Source organism: Heterodontus francisci, chromosome 7, assembly GCF_036365525.1.
Source record: "Heterodontus francisci isolate sHetFra1 chromosome 7, sHetFra1.hap1, whole genome shotgun sequence".
Lineage (NCBI taxonomy): Eukaryota > Metazoa > Chordata > Chondrichthyes > Heterodontiformes > Heterodontidae > Heterodontus > Heterodontus francisci.
The window spans coordinates 19,664,319-19,683,728 of NC_090377.1; the positions used below are offsets into that span (position 1 = coordinate 19,664,319).

Here is a 19,410-nt window from a genome sequence, read left to right on the forward strand (position 1 = left end):
CAGGCCAGTCAGTTTAACTTGCGTGGTGGGAAAAGTTTTAGAAAAAATAATTAGGGACAAAATCAATAGTCACATGGACAAACGTGAGTTAATTAAAGAAAGCCAGCATGGATTTCTTAAGGGAAAATCATTTTTAACTAAGCTGGAGTTTTATGAGGAAGTAACAGAGAGAGTTGATGAGGGCAATTTTCTATGATTCTATAGATTGGAGAAGTTAGGACTGTTTTCCTTGAAGAGAAGGCTGAGAGGTGATTTGATAGAGGTATTCAAAATCATGAGGGGTATGGACAGAGAAGATGGAGAGAAACTGTTCCCAATCATGAAAGGATCGAGAATGAAAGGGCACAGATTTAAAGTATTTGGTAAAAGAAGCAAAAGTGACATGAGGAAAAACTTTTTCACACAGCAAGTTGTTAAGGTATGGAATGCACTGCCTGAGAATGTAGTGGAAGAGGTTCAATTGAAGCATTCAAAAGGGAATTAGACAGTTATATGAAAAGGAAGAAAGTGCAGGGTTATGGGGAGAAGGCAGGAGAATGGAACTGAGGCAGCTGCTCTTTCGGAGAGCCAGTGAGGAGACAATGGGCCGAATGGCCTCCTTCTGTGCTGTAACGACTCTGTGATTCTGTGAAAATTTGTCAGTTTCTTTGAGGGCTCTGTTTAGACGGTGGGTCCAAAACACATTGGGATAAAGTTTCCACTTCAGACCCAAATTGCACCCGTTTTGAGAAAGATTTTTTTCTCATGCTTCTGCTCAAAACATTTGCATATTGCTGAGACAGTGGCATAGTGGATATGTCACTGAACTAGTAATCCAGAGGCCCAGGCTAATGCCCTGGGGACATGGGTTCAAATCTCACTCTGGCAGCTGGTGGAATTTAAATTCAATTGATTAATAAATTCAATTAATTAATTAAAATTAAACATCTGGAATTGGAAGCTAGTCTCAGTAATGGTGCCATTAAACTATCAATTGTCATAAAACCCATCTGGTTCACTGAAGTCCTTTAGGGAAGTAAATCTGCTGTTCTTACTTGTTCTGGCCTACATGTGATTCCAGACCTACTGCAATGTTGTTGACTCTTAACCGCCCTCTGAAATGCCCTAGCAAGCCATCCAGTTGTCAAGTAACTCACCTCCTGACTCTCCAAAGCCAGTCCATCTACAAGCCACAAGTCTGGAGTTTGATGGAATATTCCCCACTTGCCTGGATGGCTGCAGCTCCAACAACACTCAAGAAGCTCAACACCATCCAAGACAAAGCAGCCTGCTTTGATTGACACTCCATCCACCACCTTCATCATTCACTCCATTCACCACAACAGTTGCAGCAGTGGGTACCATCTACAAGATACACCTTCTAAACCCGCAACCTCTACCGCCTAGAAGTAGGGCAGCAGATGTATGGGAGCACCACCACCTGTAACTACCCTCCAAGCCATACACCATACTGACTTGGAATTATATCGCCGTTCCTTCACTGTTGCTGGGTCAAAATCCTGGAATACCCTTCCTAACAGCACTGTGGGTGCACCTACACCACATAGACTGCAGCAGTTCAAGGCTCACCACCACCTTCTCAAGGGCAACCAGGGATGGGCAATAAACACTGGTCTAGCCAGCAATGCTCACATGAATAAAGAAAAACTGCAATGATTGAAGTCACTCTTTACTGCATTATTGACTGTACATTGGGTATCCACGGCAAGGCAAATAAGTAATGCTCTTTGTTTGTTTTCTAATGAGATCTAGCATAAATCCCTGGAATGAATCAGCCTAACTGAGTGAAATGTCAGCATGTTTACGTCAATTGTGAAAAGTGAACAGCTGGCCAAGCACAGCACCAAAACTGACAATTCAGACATCCTTTATCCTTAGTTTCTCACTCTACTGAACCATAGTTTGGTCCTGTGTTAGTGAAAATAAAGGCGTGTTTGACAGGGATCAAGAAATGCTGCATTATACCTGTCGAAAGGCACAAGTAAATGCAAAAGGATGCACAGTAATTATGCACATACAGATGCTCTTGATTCCTCAGCTTCTCAAGAGGGGTTACCGACAGGACCATGGGATTTGTTATTCTCATTGAATGGTTCCTTCTTTACAGTGTGACAAAAAAAGGCAACGTAGCATCAATCAGTGACCAAATGTTGATTTGGAATATGAGCTCTTGAAGTAAAGCACAATAGTGACTATTATTTTACTTGAAGCATCTATCATTAAACAAACAAAAGTGCTGAAGAATGACTGACACTTGAATTATATAACCTTGTAAAATTGACTCTGGAGGGGAAGAAAGAGCAGTTAACTCATTTAAACAGATGGCAAGTGAATACTAATAACAAATGTCCCCTTTAAACTTTTTTGCTGTGCAGTGCTTCTTCATTTGAACACGTGGTACCTTTAAGTCTTATTGCGCGGCCACAGCCGGGCACTCACAGTGTCTTATAGTGGACAACTTGTGAGCAGCCAGCATGGTCCATTCTGGATTGCCGTGCAGCCATGTGCGTGCAGCTTACAGGGAACAATGCTGCTAACTAATATTGGGGCAATAATTGTTCTCGTTACTGTGTGTAGCAACACCATAACAATATTCAAAGAGAACATGTATATGATTTTACAATGGCCTATACAATATTCTTTCTCCACGGTCACTCGTGCAGGGTATAATGATAGCAGATTATTGGACTTTTCAAAACTTAATTCAAATGGGTATGCATAGAATGATACAACACAGAAGGAAGCCATTCAGCCCATTGCCTCGGTTCTGGCTCTTTGGTAGAGTTATCCAATTAGTGCCACTCCCCTGCTCTTTCCCTAAAGCCCTGTAATTTTTCCCATCAAATATTTAGTCAATTCCCTTTTGAAAGTTACTGTTGCATTTGCTTCCACCACCCTTTCGGACAGTGCATTCTAGATCACAACAACTCGTTGCATTAACAAAAGCCCTCCTGTCTTCTCTAGTTCCTATCTGTGAAGGTTTCTATATTCTGTTTGTAAAAGGGAGACCAGAACTGTGCATAATACACTATAAATATAGTCTAACCAAGGTTTTTTTGAAATTATTTGTTCATGCGATGTGTGTATCACTGGTTTCTATGTAAGCTTAACATAACTTCTCTCTTCTGAGTTATATTCCTCTGGAAATGAACACCAGTGCTTTGCTTGCACTTTTTATGGTTTTGTTAACCCGTGTTGCTAATTTTAATGATTTGTGAATTCATGCCTCAAGATCCCTTTGTGCCTCTACTCCACTTGGACTCTTATTTTCCAAGGAGTAGGCGGCCCCCTTATTCTTCCTACCAAAATGCACTTTCTCACTCTTACGTATAGTCTGTGTTTTAAACTTTGATATTACCAGTAAGGGGTTTCAAAGAACATCAAAGGGAGGAATAAAATCCAAAAAAAGTTGATAACTTAGGGATGAAAATGGCAATCTCATTGTACAGGAATGGCAAGGAACTAAAACAAATATTTTGCCTCTGCGTTGATAAAAGCAGATGAAGGAAGAGCTGCAGGATGACCAAAGGATGTTGTGGGTTCAAGACCCACTCCAGGACTTAAGCACAAAAATTTAAACTGACGGTCTAGCATAGTACGAGGGAGTGCTGCACTGTTGGAGATGCCGTATTCCAGATGAGACATTAAACCAGGCACCCCACTGCCCTCTCAGCTGGACATAAAAGATCCCACAGCATTATTTTGCAGAAGTGCAGGGGAATTCTGTGTGGTTTCCTGGTCAATATTTATTTTCAATCAACGTTATCAAAACAGATTTTCTGGTCATTGTCACATTTCTGTTTGTGGGAGCTTGCTGTAACAAATTGGCCACGGCCTTTTCTACATTACAACAGTGAGGGGAATTTGATGCTCTCTTCCGCAGCAGGTTAGCGAGAGACCATGCCACCTTCGCATCTCCGCCAAAATTAGGTCCAGGGCGGGAAGGCCTGTGAACAGGCCTGTCCCACCACCAATTGAGGTCCTTAAGTGGGCAATTAATGCCCAATTGTGGCAATTAAGGGCTTCATCCTGTCACCGCCACAATTAGCCAAGCGGCAGACACAGTAAGCATGACAGGAAAACCTGTTGGCTGCTTGCTGGCTCGGGGGGAGTTCTCATTAAACAGCACTTTGCACCTGAACGAGGGACCTGACATCGGGAAGGAGAGGACCACTGAGAGCCACCACCCCCCCCAACCCTTGCTGCCGGCCCCCCTACATCCACCATCTGCGGTGGTACTTCTCAGTTAAAGAGCTGCCAACCCCTGATTGGCCGGTAATTATTAGAGGGGGTGGACTTCTGTCACTGAGGTGTTTGATCCCGTGGGTGGCCTGCCATTGTATAGTTAAGTGCCTAATTGGCACTTGATTTAGCGGGCCTCCCACAGAAGGGGCAACGTGGGGTTCTTGGCTGCGGTTTTTGCCGGACCTCGAGATCCCTGTTGCCCAGGTAAAATCTCAGCCAGTGACTACATTTCAAAAGCACTTCATTGGGGATAAAGCATTTTGAGACAGCCTGTGGTCGTGAAAAGTGCTATATAAATGCAAGTCCTTTTTTTTTCCTTTCAGGGAGCCATGAAAGAAAGGAAAGAAATCGCACCTTTCAAGACCTTGGCGCATCCCACAGCTAATAAATTATTTCTGAAGTGTAGTTACCGCTGCAATACTGAGAATACAGCAGCCACTTTGTACACAGCAAGATCTCACAAAAATTAGATAATGAACAGATCATTTATTTCCAGTGATTTCATGGACTCTGCTTGCAGGTCAGCTATCAGCTCCCCTCTCCATATCTCCCTCCAAAATGTCCATTCACTTATGAATAAGGGCCTCACCATCCATGATCTTATGATGGATGATTGCATCAATATCATGACCAAGAAGGAAATATGGCCAACGGCTGACAGCACCTTCTCCCTTAATGAGGCCTCCCCGATATCACCTGACCCCTCAGACCGCATGGTGATGGCATAGCCCTCATCACCAAATCACACCTTAGTCTGTCTCCCGGACTGTTCCCAAACTTGGCTTCCTTTTTGTCACTGAGCTGGGATTCCAATCCATATGCACACCATCACCAAGACTGCCAACTTCCACCTCCATAAAATAGCCCATCTCTATCCTTTGCCTCATCTCATCTGTCACTAAAAACCTCATCCATGCTTCGTTACCTCTAGCCTTGACTATTCCAATGTTCTTCTGGCTGGTCTCCCACCCTGCACACTACATAAACCTGAGTTCATCCAAAACTTTGATGCCCATATCCTAAGTCGCACCAAGTCCCATTCACCCATCTCTCCTGTGTTTGCTGACCTACATTAGCTCCCGGTCTGGCAACGCCTCGATATAAAATTCTTCATCACGTTTTCAAATCCCTTCATGGCCTTGCCCCTCCCAATCTCTGTCATTTCCTCCAGTGCCACAATTTTCTGAGCTCTCTGTACTTCTCCAATTTTGACCTCCTGTGCATCCTAGATTTTAATTGCTCCACCTTGACAACCATGACTTCTGCCACCTAGATCCTAAGCTCTTGAATTCCCTCCTTATACCTCCCACTTCTCTCTCCTCCTTTAAGATGCTCCTTAAGACTGTAGTGTAATGTACATACACTGTTGCTGGGTAATTTTTTTTGTGTTTCTGGGATGTGGGCATCACTGGCTAGGCCAGCATTTACTGCCCATCCCTAATTGCCCTTGAGAAGGTGGTGGTGAGCTGCCTTCTTGAACCCTTGCAGTCCTTGGGTCGTAGGTACATCCACACACACATGTAGGCCAAACCAGGTAAGGACGGCAGATTTCATTCCCTAAAGGGCATTACTGAACCAGATGGGTTTTTAGGACAATGGTTTTGTGATCACCATTAGACCAGCTTTTAATTACAGATTTATTAATTGAATTCAAATTTTACCATCTGTTGTGGTAGCATTCGAACCCACGTCCCCAGAGCATTAGCCTAGGTCTCTGGATTACTAGTCCAGTGATATTACCACTACATCACCGTCTCCCCAAGACCTTAAACATCATCCCAAGATATGATGTCACCAACCTGTACCTTGTGCTGCTCAGTGTTCATGTAGATGCCCTAGCAAGAAGACCCCTGTAAATAAACTCCTGTTACTTTAACCCAGAGTCTACTTTCCTCATTCAATATCAATAGCACACTGAAAAGATAGCACAAAGACCTACATCTTTGACTAAGCTTTTGGTCACCTGTCCGAATATCTCCTTAAGTCTCAGTGTTAAATTGTGTTTGCTAATGGCTGTTGTGAAGCACCTTGGGGACATTTTACTATATTAAAGTCTCTATACAAAAGCATGTTGTTGCTGGGATTCACGTAAAACACAAGCTACAATTCTGATAAATGAAGAATTACCAGTGCACATTTCAACCTGCAACGTGTCAAAGGGGTGGAATTCAGTTCTGCTCTTTGGCCAGCATTGTGACTTCTGCAGAACTGGCAAATTAGCTGATAATGCCACTTTTGAAGTCCTGCTCCACTGCTGCTGCATAATGTCCAGACATCCTCATTAAAACAGACAGCTGAGCAGCATGGTTAGCAACCTTCAGCTGATTGAATAATATATGGACAGTCTTACAGCAATACTGTAATATGTGTCCCAACTAAAGAAATCAAATTATTCCGTTAATAATTGTATTAATTAACTAAGCAATGTAAATTACACAACAAAGTGGGTACTTAATATTAGGACTGATTATCATAAAAGCAATTTTGAAAACAAGGGAAGTAGACCAGATTTTAATAATAAGAACATAACATATGGTCACATCAGCACATCGGATCTGCCTGAATAGTTCACCATTGTCTCCAGAAAATTCTGGAAGGCTTGTCTTGTTAAGATTTACTTCAAAAACTTTACTCATATTCCTTCATAAAACTGTCTTAACGATACAAATTGGAGAAGTTTTAGAGGGCAGAGCTATGTTTAGCACATTTAAATTGGTTGGAATTATGCTAGATAAGCATAATTATAGCTCAGCAGGATAGAAAAATATGTACACTTACTGAAAACTACACAGCGCAGACATCCTTATCAACTTTAACCATTTCCTGCTTTACTGTGAGGAACGACACATGTAGTTATTAAGTTACTTTTGCACTGTATAGGTATCAGGTAGTCAAGCCTTCCAAGTCCTAATATAAAAACCATGGTAACGCCATCCAACATGGCTGCATGCTTTGTTACATTGATGAACCATATATAATAAAAAGTTAGACAGTATTTTTTCTAACGTTAAGCAATATAGGTGACAATGGCTGCCATTTTGTCCTGCTCATAATGTACTAAACCATTGTAACAATTTTAAATTCTCATTTTAAATATACATGGCTTTCCTCATCATGCTACTAGGATTACTGCAACAAATACATATAAAAATGCAGAAGAAGGAATAAAATGAACACAAATATATCTGAGGAGTGACCAGGATTCAGGCAAGTGATAGAATTTCATCCCTATTATTCCCGTTTTCCAGGTGGAAATTATTGGGGGAAAGAATGACCAATTTTGCTCACCCTAAGGATACTTGATTTTCAGGCGTTCTGACCAGTGCTTTTAACAAGTGTTCAGCCAGTTGCATACAGTAATGAAGGACCCTTTTTTTTTGTTTCATGGGATATGAGTGGCAAGGCCAGCATTTATTGCCCATCCCTAATTGCCTTTGAGAAGGTGGTGGTGAGCTGCCTTCTTGAACTGCTGCAGTCAATCTGGTGCGGGTACACCCACAGTTCTGTTAGGAAGAGAGTTCCAGGATTTTGACCCAGCGACAGTGGAGGAACGGCAATATAGTTCCAAGTCAGGATGGTGTGTGACTTGAAGGGGGACTTGCAGGTGGTGGTGTTCCCATGCAGTTGCTGTCCTTGTTCTTCTAGGGGGTAGAGGTCACGGGTTTGGAAGGTGCTGCCAAAGAAGACTTGGTGAGTTGCTACAGTGCATCTTGTAGATGGTACACACTGCTGCACTGTGTGTCGGTGCTGGATGAGGTACCGATCAAGCTAATTCCTGCAGCAAAATTTGCCAGTGTTCAGAGGTACAAGTGCCAGGAGTAGCCCTCAGTTAAGTCCCAGGGAGGGGTGTTGGGCTATGGGGTGGAGGTGGTGATCGCGATGCCAGTGGAGTTGGACGAGTCCTCCTCTGCCTGCCTCTTCCCCAGTTGTTATGTTTTTTTAAAAAGAAATTATTACCTACTTCTCATAGGCAGCCTTGGGTACCAAGGAAGGATCCTGATGCCTGTCTCACTCATCGTTGACAAATTTGGACAAGGGATCCTTTAACACACGTTGGGCACCTAATTTACATGTTCATAGAATCATAGAATGGTTACAGCACAGAAGAAACACAAATATATCTGAGGAGTGACCAGGATTCAGGAAAGTGATAGAATTTCATCCCTATTATTCCCGTTTTCCAGGTGGTCGTGTCCATGCTGGCCCTCTGCAAGGGCAACTGAGCTAATCCCACTCCATCATCTTTTCCCCGCAGCCCTGCAATTCTTTTCTTTTCAGATAATTATCCAATTCCCTTTGGAAAGCCACAATTGAATCTGCCTGCATCACAGTTTCAGGCAGTGCATTCCAGATGTTAACCAGTCTCGCTACGTAAAAAGTTTTTCCTCATGTCACCATTGGTTCTTCTGCCAACTTCAATTAAATCGGTGTTCTCTGGTTCTTGACCCTTCCGCCAACGAGAACAATGTCTCTTAGCCTACTCTCTCTAGGCACCTTATGATTTTGAGCACATCTATCTAATCACCTCCCAAACGAAGGTCCCCAGCTTCTCCAATCTAACCATGTATTTAAAGTCCCTCATCCCTGGAACCATTCTCGTAAATCTTTTCTGCACTCTTTCTACATCCTTCCTGAAGTGCGATGCCCAGAATTGGTACCTAAGAGGCCACTGGGAACAAGCTCTCAGCTTCTACCCTATCAAGCCCTTTCAAAATCTTGTTTGTCTCAATTAGATCGCCACTCAATCTTCTACTAAGGCCCAATTTACTTAGCCTCTCATCGTAGGTCAACTCCCTCATCCCAGGGACCAATTTAGTAAATCTTTGCTGCACTGCCTCCAGTGCAAGTATATCCTTTCTTAAATGTGGAGACCAAAACTGCACACACAGTATTCCAGGTGCGGTCTCACCAAAACCCTGTACAATTTTAGTAATTGTACAATTTTATTCCTGTACACCAAGAGGAGGAGAAAGAGGAAGTTGAGGAGGAAGGGAAGGAAGGGGAAAAGAAAGAGGAAAGTAAAGAGGAGGAGGAAGACGATGAAAAGGAAGAGGAAGGAGGAGAAAGAGGTGGAAGAAGAGGTAGAGGTGGAGGAGGAAGAAGGGGAGGCAGAAGGAGGAAGAGGAAGAAGGGGAAGAAACAGCATCACACCATACGTGTGCACCATCCACCAGAGCAGATACAGCTGTGGTTCATCCCCTTGGAGGAGGGAGAAGACATAGCCCTGGTGCACTGGTCATAGGTGCAGGGCCTCAGGCATCACAGGAAAGAAGGTTCTACCTTGAACAGCAGCAGCAGATGTGCTCTCACAATTGCAGTGCCTGGACTGGTCGGGTGCTGCCCTCCTGCAAGGGTCTCAGTCATTGCGGTGGTTTGCTGTGTTCTCCATAACATGGCCCTCCAGGGAAGTGTTGTGAGGCCCTTGAAGGAGACAGCTTATCAGGAGAAGAGCAGGAGCAGGAGGTGAGAGAGGAGGAGGAAGTGAAGGCAGAGGGAGCTGACGCTGAAAAGGAAGGTGTCCCAGCTGCATAAAGAGGTGGACAGGCACGCCTCAGGAATCGAAGAGCTTGTGAAGATGCGATGAACGTCAGGGAATTCCTGATTCAGGGAATTTTAACTGAGCCCCTCTGACCCCGGCTGAAGGTATGGAAGGGAGTCTGAGATACCTGTGCATGGAAAACACAGCCTGGAACTTCTAATCTAAGCATATCTGCCCAGAGGCTTTGCCCTCACTGTGAAGGATCCCATTATGTCTTTCACCACCTCATACCACTTTTCCTGTCACGGCAGCAATTAAAGGCAGGGGCAGCTGTCGTTAGTCCCCCTTGGAGGGAGTGACATGTGCCTTAAGTTTTCATTTATAAGGTGTAAAAAGAGAAAATCAGTTTACAGAGACAGTAGGAAGACACCGTATTGACCCTGTTAGTGCTCCATGCGACATGGTGGCCTTTGCAATCAGCCACTCCTACACAGTGCTTCCTCATAAACTCGGAGGAGGTGGAGGCAGCCTGCTCACTTGCCTTGGCTTGCGGCTGAGATGCATGTGGCGGTCGTCCTCATCACGGAGGTGTCCATGGGGGTATCTCCAGAGACGGCTACACCTGCACATCTTCAGAAGTCCGATGACCTGCTCAATGATTGTCCTGTTGAGCAGGTGGTTCTGGCATAATCACCTCTGTCCCTCTGCCAGGGGCTTCCATAGAGTGGTGAGTTGCCATGTCTTCAAGGGATATCCTTTGACCACCTAGGATTTGTCCATGCACTTTGGGGGATGGAGTGAAGATCCGAGGCAGCCTGGACTAGCGAAGGATGAAGGAGTCGAGCAGCTGCCAGGAAAGTAAGCGCACACATGGACGAAGCTCTTGTTGTGGTCACAGACCAGTTGGACATTGAGGAGGTGGATGCCCTTCCTGTTGATGAATCTCACTGGCCAGTCAATCGGTGCTTCATTGGCCACATGGGTGCAATCGAAGATGCCCTGAACCTGCGAGGCCATATCTGTTGTGACGTGAATGTACTGTCCAGTTCGAGCAAAGAGGGCATCAATGACCTGAGAGATGCAGTGCTGTGCTGCCATTTGCAAGATGCCACTGTGGTCTGCAGCAGATCCTTGGAAGGCTAGAAGCAAAGAGGGTCAAGGCCACAGTGACTGCGCCAACTACTGGCAGGGTATGGTGACCAGTGCTGCAAGGTGGGAGGTCTCCAGTGACGAGATTATCGGCGTCTGTGACTATCTGTCTGGTGAGTCGCAGTCTCACATGGCACTGGGTCTCGGTCACCTCCAGGTGACGGTATCTTTGGCAGTAAATCCTCTGCTGAGGGTATGGCCTCCGTGTCCTTCTTGCCTTCTTTCCTCTCCTGTGCCTTCCTGTTGCTCGGGTTTCCACATTTCCTGCAGACAGTGTTGGCCCTCATCACCACGGGGCCCAAAATCTGAGAGCTCTACCCCCATTGCCAGCTGCAGCCTTTATGCTGGGCAGGTGGCTGCCCAATTGCCCTTGGCAGCCTTGCTCCATGCTGTTCTTCCTCCACAGTGCATCCCACAGTGGGTGCCGACCCTGTTCAATGCCCGGGTGGTGAGTGCCCACTCTCCCTACCACCTGCGGAATGCCAAAGGCACTCCCTTACCAAGAGCTGAGTTCTCCTTAGACTGGAAGACACTTTTATGGTTTAGAGATACAGCACTGAAACATGCCCTTCGGCCCACCGAGTCTGTGCCGACCATTAACCGCCCATTTATATACTAATCCTACACTAATTCCATATTCCTACCACATCCCCACCTGTCCTTATATTTCCCCCACCTGTCCTTATATTTCCCTACCACCTACCTATACTAGGGACAATTTATAATGGCCAATTTACCTATCAACCCGCAAGTCTTTGGCATGTGGGAGGAAACCGGAGCACCCGGAGGAAACCCACGCAGACACAGGGAGAACTTGCAAACTCCACACAGGCAGTACCCAGAATTGAACCCGGGTCACTGGCGCTCTGAGGCTGCGGTGCTAGCCACTGCGCCACTGTGCCGCCCCGGGGCTGAGATGATCCCCTGGGGCAGCCATGACTCACACCCCACTGCGTACCCGTCTCCCCACAGCTGATCTATTTCAGAAGGTGTGTGTTACCTGTCTGCCCTTTTCAAAGTTTCAAGTTCAAACCCTGACCAGCTCTTAACGAGCTTTTCAATAGTTTTAATTGACCTCAATTGGGAAGAGAGCGGGATTCCTGTCCCGCCCTATCCCCCACCCTGGTAATTATTGCTGGCGCCGGGATCGGTGCCCTGAAATTGACGCGCCTTCCAGTGCCACTATTTTCGGGGCCCTCCTACCTCTGTTCCTGACTTCGGGGGACCTCAAAAAAATCAGCCCTTGGTGCGAGTCAGTATATAGGCAGCAGAGTTTTGGATGAAGTTTAGGGATGATGGAAGATGAGTGGCCAGCCAAGAGAGTATTGGGATAGTTGAGTCTGGAGGTAACAAATAGTGGTAGCATCAGTGCAGAATGGCTTCTTTGCATTGATGGTGAGGTTTTGTGGTGTGGAGTTCAGACTCAGGCTGACTCTGGAGTGAGGCGGAATGGAACTCCATCCTCCAGGGAGGCCCACGCCACTCAATAATTAAGTCGGGCCCTGAAGCCAAAGTAAACCTGTTCAAAGCATTCGACTTGTGTTATCTCTGCAGTGGGGATTTTTACTGCTGACACTGAGATACATGACAAATGCACAGGTTTCTTATCCCTGTTGCAATTGTAAGTTTTGTCATATTGGGCAATGTAGACAATTTAAAAAAAAAATTTTTTGGCAGTCTTTTGATTGTATACAAGATTATTATATTTTCAACAAAAAGCCAATTGGCTTGAATTTCTTTTGTTGCAAAGTGATGCAGTTCTGGCATAGGGGACTGTAATTGAGGCCAGACGTCAGAGACACAGGAATTATACTATAAGGATGTAGAAACAGAATTGGGCTATTTGAACCTGTCCCATCATTTAATAAGTTGGTGACTGATCTGTATCTTAACTCCATCCACTGGCCTTGGCTCCATATTCTTTATACACTTGTCTAACCAAAATCTATCAATCTCAGAATTAAAATTATTAATTGTGCTAGAATATATTGCTTTTTTTGTTGCAGAGAGCTCCACACTGCTACCGACCAGTGAGGAAGTGTTTCTTAACCTCTTCTGAAATGCCTGGCTCTGCATTTAAGGTCATGTTCCTTTGTTCTAGACTCTACCACTAGCAGAAATCTCTATCTACCTTATCAATTCCTTTCAAAATCCTAAAAACCACAATCAAGTCACCTTGTAACCTTTCCTATTCCAAGGAATACAAACCTCAAGCTTTACACGATCACAGCTTTACACATAAGTACTAATAACACTCACCAGAATCCAACCCCATGCCTTACCCTTATTGTATTAGGTATAAGTCACTCCTTTGACTCTGTCTGTCTATTTAGTGCACTGAACCACAGATGGCTGTGCATCGTAACTGAGAAACAACTGTAATAAATATTATTAAAAGAAAGCTTACTACATAAAACCAAATGTTCCTGTCCCATTGAACCATACCGTGTAGCTTGTCACTAAAGAGCTTCATAGCTTACATCTCTGAGGCAACTGATTCAGTAGAACTTGGCCCTTGTACTTACCAGGTGTGTTCAAAAGGCGCGACCTTCTGCAATGGTAGGACACTTCCTGCTCGCAGTAGTCCATGTTGTTAATCATGGCCTGAAGCTGTTCCATGTTAGCAGTGTAACTCAAATGCACAATGTGAGGTTTGCCCGAACTGGAGCCTTGGACTTTGGTTAGCTCTGTATTGTTGTGCTGCGTTACAGTCCACGTCTTGTCTTCTGTTAAAAGAGTAAAAACGAGATCTAAACAAAACACAAGGCCAGAGCACTAACCTCCCTGATCTAATAATGGAACACCTCTGTTCAAGAAAGGAGTGGGACAGAAAGCAGGAAACTATAGGCCAGTCAGCCAAACATCCATTGTTGGGAAAATGCTAGAATCCATTATTAAAGACATCTATAAACATCTATAGACATCACAATACAAATCAGGCAGAAACAACAGGGTTTGTGAAAAGGAAATTGTGTTTGACATATTTATTGGAGTTCTTTAAGGATGTAACAAGTATGGTGGATAAAGGGGAACCAGTAGATGCAATGTATTTTGATTCCCAAAAGGCACTTGATAAGGTGCCACATAAAAATGTCACACTAACGAAGGGAACAGTGAGGACATGAACTGGAAGAATTGTGAAATAAAAGTCAACTGTTGAAGAGAACAGACAAAATGGACACAGTTGTGTCACAGACAAAATGGAGTAGAGGTCAGGTGACCACCCTCCTGTACTGTCAATAAACGTATCTGTCTATTGAAGACAAAACCCATTATCCACATCTGAATTAGCTTTGGGGAAAACACATTGAAATATAAAACAGTCCATTCCATGCAAACAACTCCTATCTTCAGGAATGGAGCAAATAAAGTCTATTGTAGAAAGACAGACTCCGCAGCCAAGACTAAAATAATAAGTGTGAAGTAGCACCTATTCATCAGAATGGACCACATTCAGATGCCATCATGAAACAATGGTTCCCATATCCTGGAGCATTTTATGAATCACCCCAGGAGAGAGAGCCGTTAGTCACCTGACTGACACCCTAACCTGTCAAGTTTCTACCTTAAAAGGTATCTCTCTGGAGACAGAGAGGGAGAACAGCAGAACAGCCAGAGAAGCTCTTTTCCAGCCAGAACGGCTGTGAGACAGTTCCAGCTAAGCAGGAGCCCTGCTGACAACAACTTTTCACCACTACAGCAGAGAAATTGCTAGGTGACTTTGGAACTTCCCACCTGCGAAAGTGAACCAGGATTTACACCATCGACTTCGGATTCAGATTTAACCAGATGGAGTCTGCGATACTTCATCCGTTTCAAGACAAAGAACTTTCAGGCCTGCACCATTGAAGGATTTCCACCTGAAAAACTTCTAAAGGTTTTCTTCAAACAAAAAACTCTTTTACCACAGTTTTCGTATGTGTGTGTGTGTGCGCGTGTGAATGCATGAGTGAGTGAGATCACAAACATTTTTCCATATAGTGTAAAATAAATATATATTTTTTTTAACCCAAAGGGAACATCTGTCATGTGCCTATTTTGTGACTCTTCAAACACTCAGGGACTAAAACGTTATTTTTAAAAACACTATCTGCGATCAGTTGAGAGGTGAAAAGTGGAAGTTACCCACATCACCTCCCACCTGTTCGTAACAAAAGGTAAGAACTCCTGGTGTTGGGGGTGATATATTAGCATGGATAGGTGACTGACTAACTAACAGGAAACAGAGAGTCAGGATAACTGGGTCAGTTTTAGGATGACAAACTATAATTAGTGGAGCGCCACAGGGATCAGTGCTGGGACCGCAACTATTTATGATCTATATCAGGGTTGTCCAACATATGGCCCGCGAGCCATGATACAGCCCATCAAAAGTTGCCAGCCAGCTTGCTGATGTAAATTGTACCGGGCCATTCCTCATTCTGATGAGGAGTCCATGATTGGTAATTTCAGAGATGAGAAATTTCCCATTGGCTTCTTGTTCCAGACTAGCTTTTAAAAAAACTCACAATGTCAGTTTCACAGCTGACAGGTGCTGGGAGCGGGAAGAGTAGTTTCCCAACTTCCGACAGATGCCTGGGTTCTGCCTTTTTTTTTAAAGCCCACTAGAAAATTACAAATCTGTCCGAAGTCCTTAAACCACTGTTCTCACTCCCAGAACCTGTCAGTTGTGAAACTGACATTGCGATTTAAAAAAAAAATTGACTAACCACAAAGCTGCTCGACTGAGCATTCCCGCTGTCTGCAATGTCGGCGGGGTGGACAGAGAGAGAGGGGGCAGAGGGAGAGAGGGGGACAGAGCGAGAGGAGACAGAGAGACAGAGGGGAGGGGACGAAGAGATAGAGAGAGGGAGGGGGACAGGGATAGAGAGAGGGAGGGGGACAGAGAGAGAGAGAGAGGGGATAGCGAGAAAGAGGGGGAGAGAGGGGAGGCGAGAGTCAGAGAGAGGGACAGAGAGAGGGGTGGAGACAGAGAGAGAGTGGGAGCCAGAGAGATGGGGGCAAAGATCGAGAAAAAGGGAGGACTGACAGTGAGAGAGAGAGGCAGTGAGAGAGGGGGGAGAGAGAGAGAGAGAGAGGGTCCCATAGAGAGGGGGGCAGAGAGAGAGGGAGAGAGACAGAGAGAGAGATAGAGGGAGACAGCGAGTGTGAGGGGGGGACAGAGAGAGAGAAGGGGGACAGAGAGAGAGAGGGGGGGACAGTCAGAGAATCAAAGAGAGGAGGGGACAGAGAGAGAGAAAGAGGGACAGGGAGGGAGGGAGGACAGAGTGGGGGGGAGACAGAGAGAGGGAGGGACAGAGAGAGCAAGGACGACACAGAGAGCGAGGATGACACAGGGAAAGGGAAGCACAGAGAGAGGGGACAGAGAGAGAGAGTGAGAGAGAGAGAGACAGAGAGGGAGAGGGAAAAAGTGTGATCAAGATCATTCCTGACAGATGGACATCTATCTGGAATACTCCGCATCGCTACAACAGGTGTGCAGGCAAACACTGACTACTTGTGTAAGCAAAAAATGCCAGGTATCTCACTAAATCAGTGTCCAACATAGTGACAAGAAAATAAGTCAATAAATTAATCTTTCCATTGAAGGCTTCTTCACAAAAATGCACATTTGTTGCTGTATTGGTTAATAGTAAGATACATTTTTAATGCCTTTATCTTTCCAAAATTGTCTCTGTGGCCCCCTTTGCAAGACAAAAGTTGTAATGTGGACCCCATGCGAAAAGTTTGGACAACCCTGATCTATATTATTATGAAAGCGCTTCCAATTTTTAAAATATTTTTTGAGGAACCATGTTGAAAAATTCTGGAAATGGAAGACTGAAGTGATGCTGGACTTTGTTTTTTTTTTAAAAAAAAGGTCACTGGAAGGACTTTGGGACTTTGTTTAAAAACACACTTACTAGAAGTCACACGTCTTCAGCTAAGTAAACAGCAGGAGCCTTCTGGGGGAGTTGTTTACAGAGAAGTGACATATGAAGATTTATGATGGTCAAGACTTGGTTTCGTTTTGGATATTGTTTTGAGTCAGTTGGGGGTAAGCCTGCTAAGAGAGAAGCTACCAGCTCATCCTTTTCCACCTCTTTGAGAAACCCTGAGAATCCAGGGTTTGGGAAATAGAGAAACTGATGCTGCATTTCTCCTGAAAACGCTGTCAGACTAATCCTTGATGTTGCCTGAAGGGAACAGCTCCAAAAAGATCCCAGTGACAGTCGTCTATGCATATTTGGATGCCAGAATAAAGGGCCAGCTTGGAACATACCATATCGTATCGTTTTCCTTCAAGAATTGACAAGTATTTTGCCGAAGTGTTTTTTTTTGTTGCCTTTTTTGTAAAGAGATCTCTGCAGAGAAATCTTCTTTATTTTTTCTTTAACAGGTGTATGTGCGTGCATGTGTGGTGGGTTAACTTAGAAGGGAACTTTCATATTTCAATGTGTTAACAAGCTTTGCATCTTTACTGAAGAAGTCCTGTTTTAAAATAAATTAATAATTTTGTTGCTTATTAAAAAAACCTGGTTGGTGGATTTTATTCTGAAAAAAAAGTGTATATAATTGGCCACTTCAGTAAATATATGTTGTGACCCATGGAAAGGTGGAACTAGAGAAAGACAGTGCACTCCTTCCGCCTTGGTTGTAACAATACTAATGACCTGGATGAAGGGACCGACTGTATTGTAGCCAAATTTGCTGACAAAACTAAGATAGATAGGAATGCAAGTTATGAGGATGATACAAAGAGTCTACAAAGGGATATAGACAGATTAAGTGAGTGGATATTTGCCTTGGAAGCAGTTCACAGAAAGTTCGCTAGGCTGATTCCTGGGATGAGGCTGTTTGTCTTGAGGAAAGGTTGGGCCTATACTCATTGGAGTTTAGAAGATTGAGAGGTGATCTTATTGAAATGCAAAAGATTCTGAGGGGGCTTGACAGGGTAGATACTGAGAGGATGTTTCCCCGAATCTAGAACTAGGGGCACAGTTTCAAATTAAGGGATTTTCAATTTAATTCAGGGATGAGGAGGAATTTCTTCTCTCCGAGGGTCATTAGTGTTTGGAATTCTCATTCCCAAAGAGCAGTGGAGGCTGGCTTCGTGAATATACTCAAGACTGAGTTACACAGACTTTTGATTGACAAGGGAGTCAAAGGTTATGGGGATAGGCAGGAAGGTAGAGTTAAGGTCACCATCAGATCAGCCATTATCTTATTAGATGGCAAAGCAGGTTCCAGGGGCCAAATGGCCTACTCCTGCTCCTATTTCTTATATTCATGTAGAGTTTAGAATCTACTGTTGATACAAAGAGCTCCTTCTTTGTAGTTTAAACTCTCTCCATCTCTTCTATACCATGATATATTTAGATATTGATGTCCAACTCCAACTTTTTGATTAAATAATTACTGTTCCCGCAGACAAAAATATTTGTTTGCATAATGCGGCATATAATATTAGATCTATACTCTAAGATGAACTGACTAATTTTCAATAAGCAGAATGTGATGCATAGTGTATATTAGTCCGAGAATTGAGGTAAACACAGCTTTTTGGGACTGGAATTTATTCTCAAGAATTTACCTCTTTCACTCAATCTGAGCGCTGTAAAGCATTCAATTGTCCTTTTTACATGTACAGGGTTATCTCTGTGTTCAGTGTTACAATGACAAGATTATAAACAAGTTTATTCTTTAGGACTGGGGTAAACTATGTCATTCATCCCAGTTGTTCACTGTAGAAATATTGAATACACAAAAGTGAAAGGGATGGCTGTTCTTCAATACACTAATGTTTGGTTTCCATTATAAATGATTGCTGGTTTTAAACCCCAAATTATAAGAAAATAAACAGAAAAAGAGACAGTTAAGCTGGATTTCTGAAAGGAACATAGGAACAGGAGTCGACCATTCAGCCCCTCAAGCTTGTTTCACCATTTAATTAGATCACGGCTGATCTGTATCTAACCTCATTTACCAGCCATGGTTCCGTAACCCTTGCCTAACAAAAATCTATCAATCCCAGTTTTGAAATTTTCAACTGAGCCAAAGCCTTAACAGCTTTTTTGGAAAGCAAGTTCCAAATTTCCACTCTCCTTTCTGTGAAGAAATGCTTCCTGACATCACCCCTGAACATAGAAAACAGGAGCAGGAGTAGGCTATTCAGCCCTTCAGGCCTGCTCTGCCATTCAAAATAAAGCATGGCTGATCGTTTAATTCAGTACCCTATTCCCGCTTTCTCCCCATATCCCTTGATCCCTTTGGCATTAAGAAGTATATCTATCTCCTTCTTGAATATATTTGATGACTTGGCCTTCATTGCCTTCTGCGGTAGAGAATTCCACAGGTTCACCACCCTCTGAGTGAAGAAATTCTCCTCATCTCGGTTCTGAATGGCATACCTTGTATCCTGAGGTGACCCCTGGTTCTGAACTCCCCAGCCATCGGAAACATCCTCCCTGCATCTAGCCTGTCTAGTCCTGTTGGAATTTTATAGGTTTCTTCTAAACTCTAGTGAATATAGACATAGTCGACCCAATCTCTCCTCA

At 44.0% G+C, this 19,410-nt stretch overlaps 1 protein-coding gene across 3 annotated transcripts in view; it reads right to left on the reverse strand.

The window, feature by feature from the left end:
- LOC137371882 (contactin-associated protein-like 5) overlaps positions 1-19,410 on the reverse strand; it is a 761,481-nt gene that overhangs the window by 418,109 nt on the left and 323,962 nt on the right. For all 3 annotated transcript variants that reach the window (XM_068034863.1, XM_068034865.1, XM_068034866.1), the window contains one exon: positions 13,399-13,599. In XM_068034863.1, the coding sequence (XP_067890964.1) occupies positions 13,399-13,599 (201 nt within the window). The remainder of the gene's footprint in view (positions 1-13,398; positions 13,600-19,410) is intronic.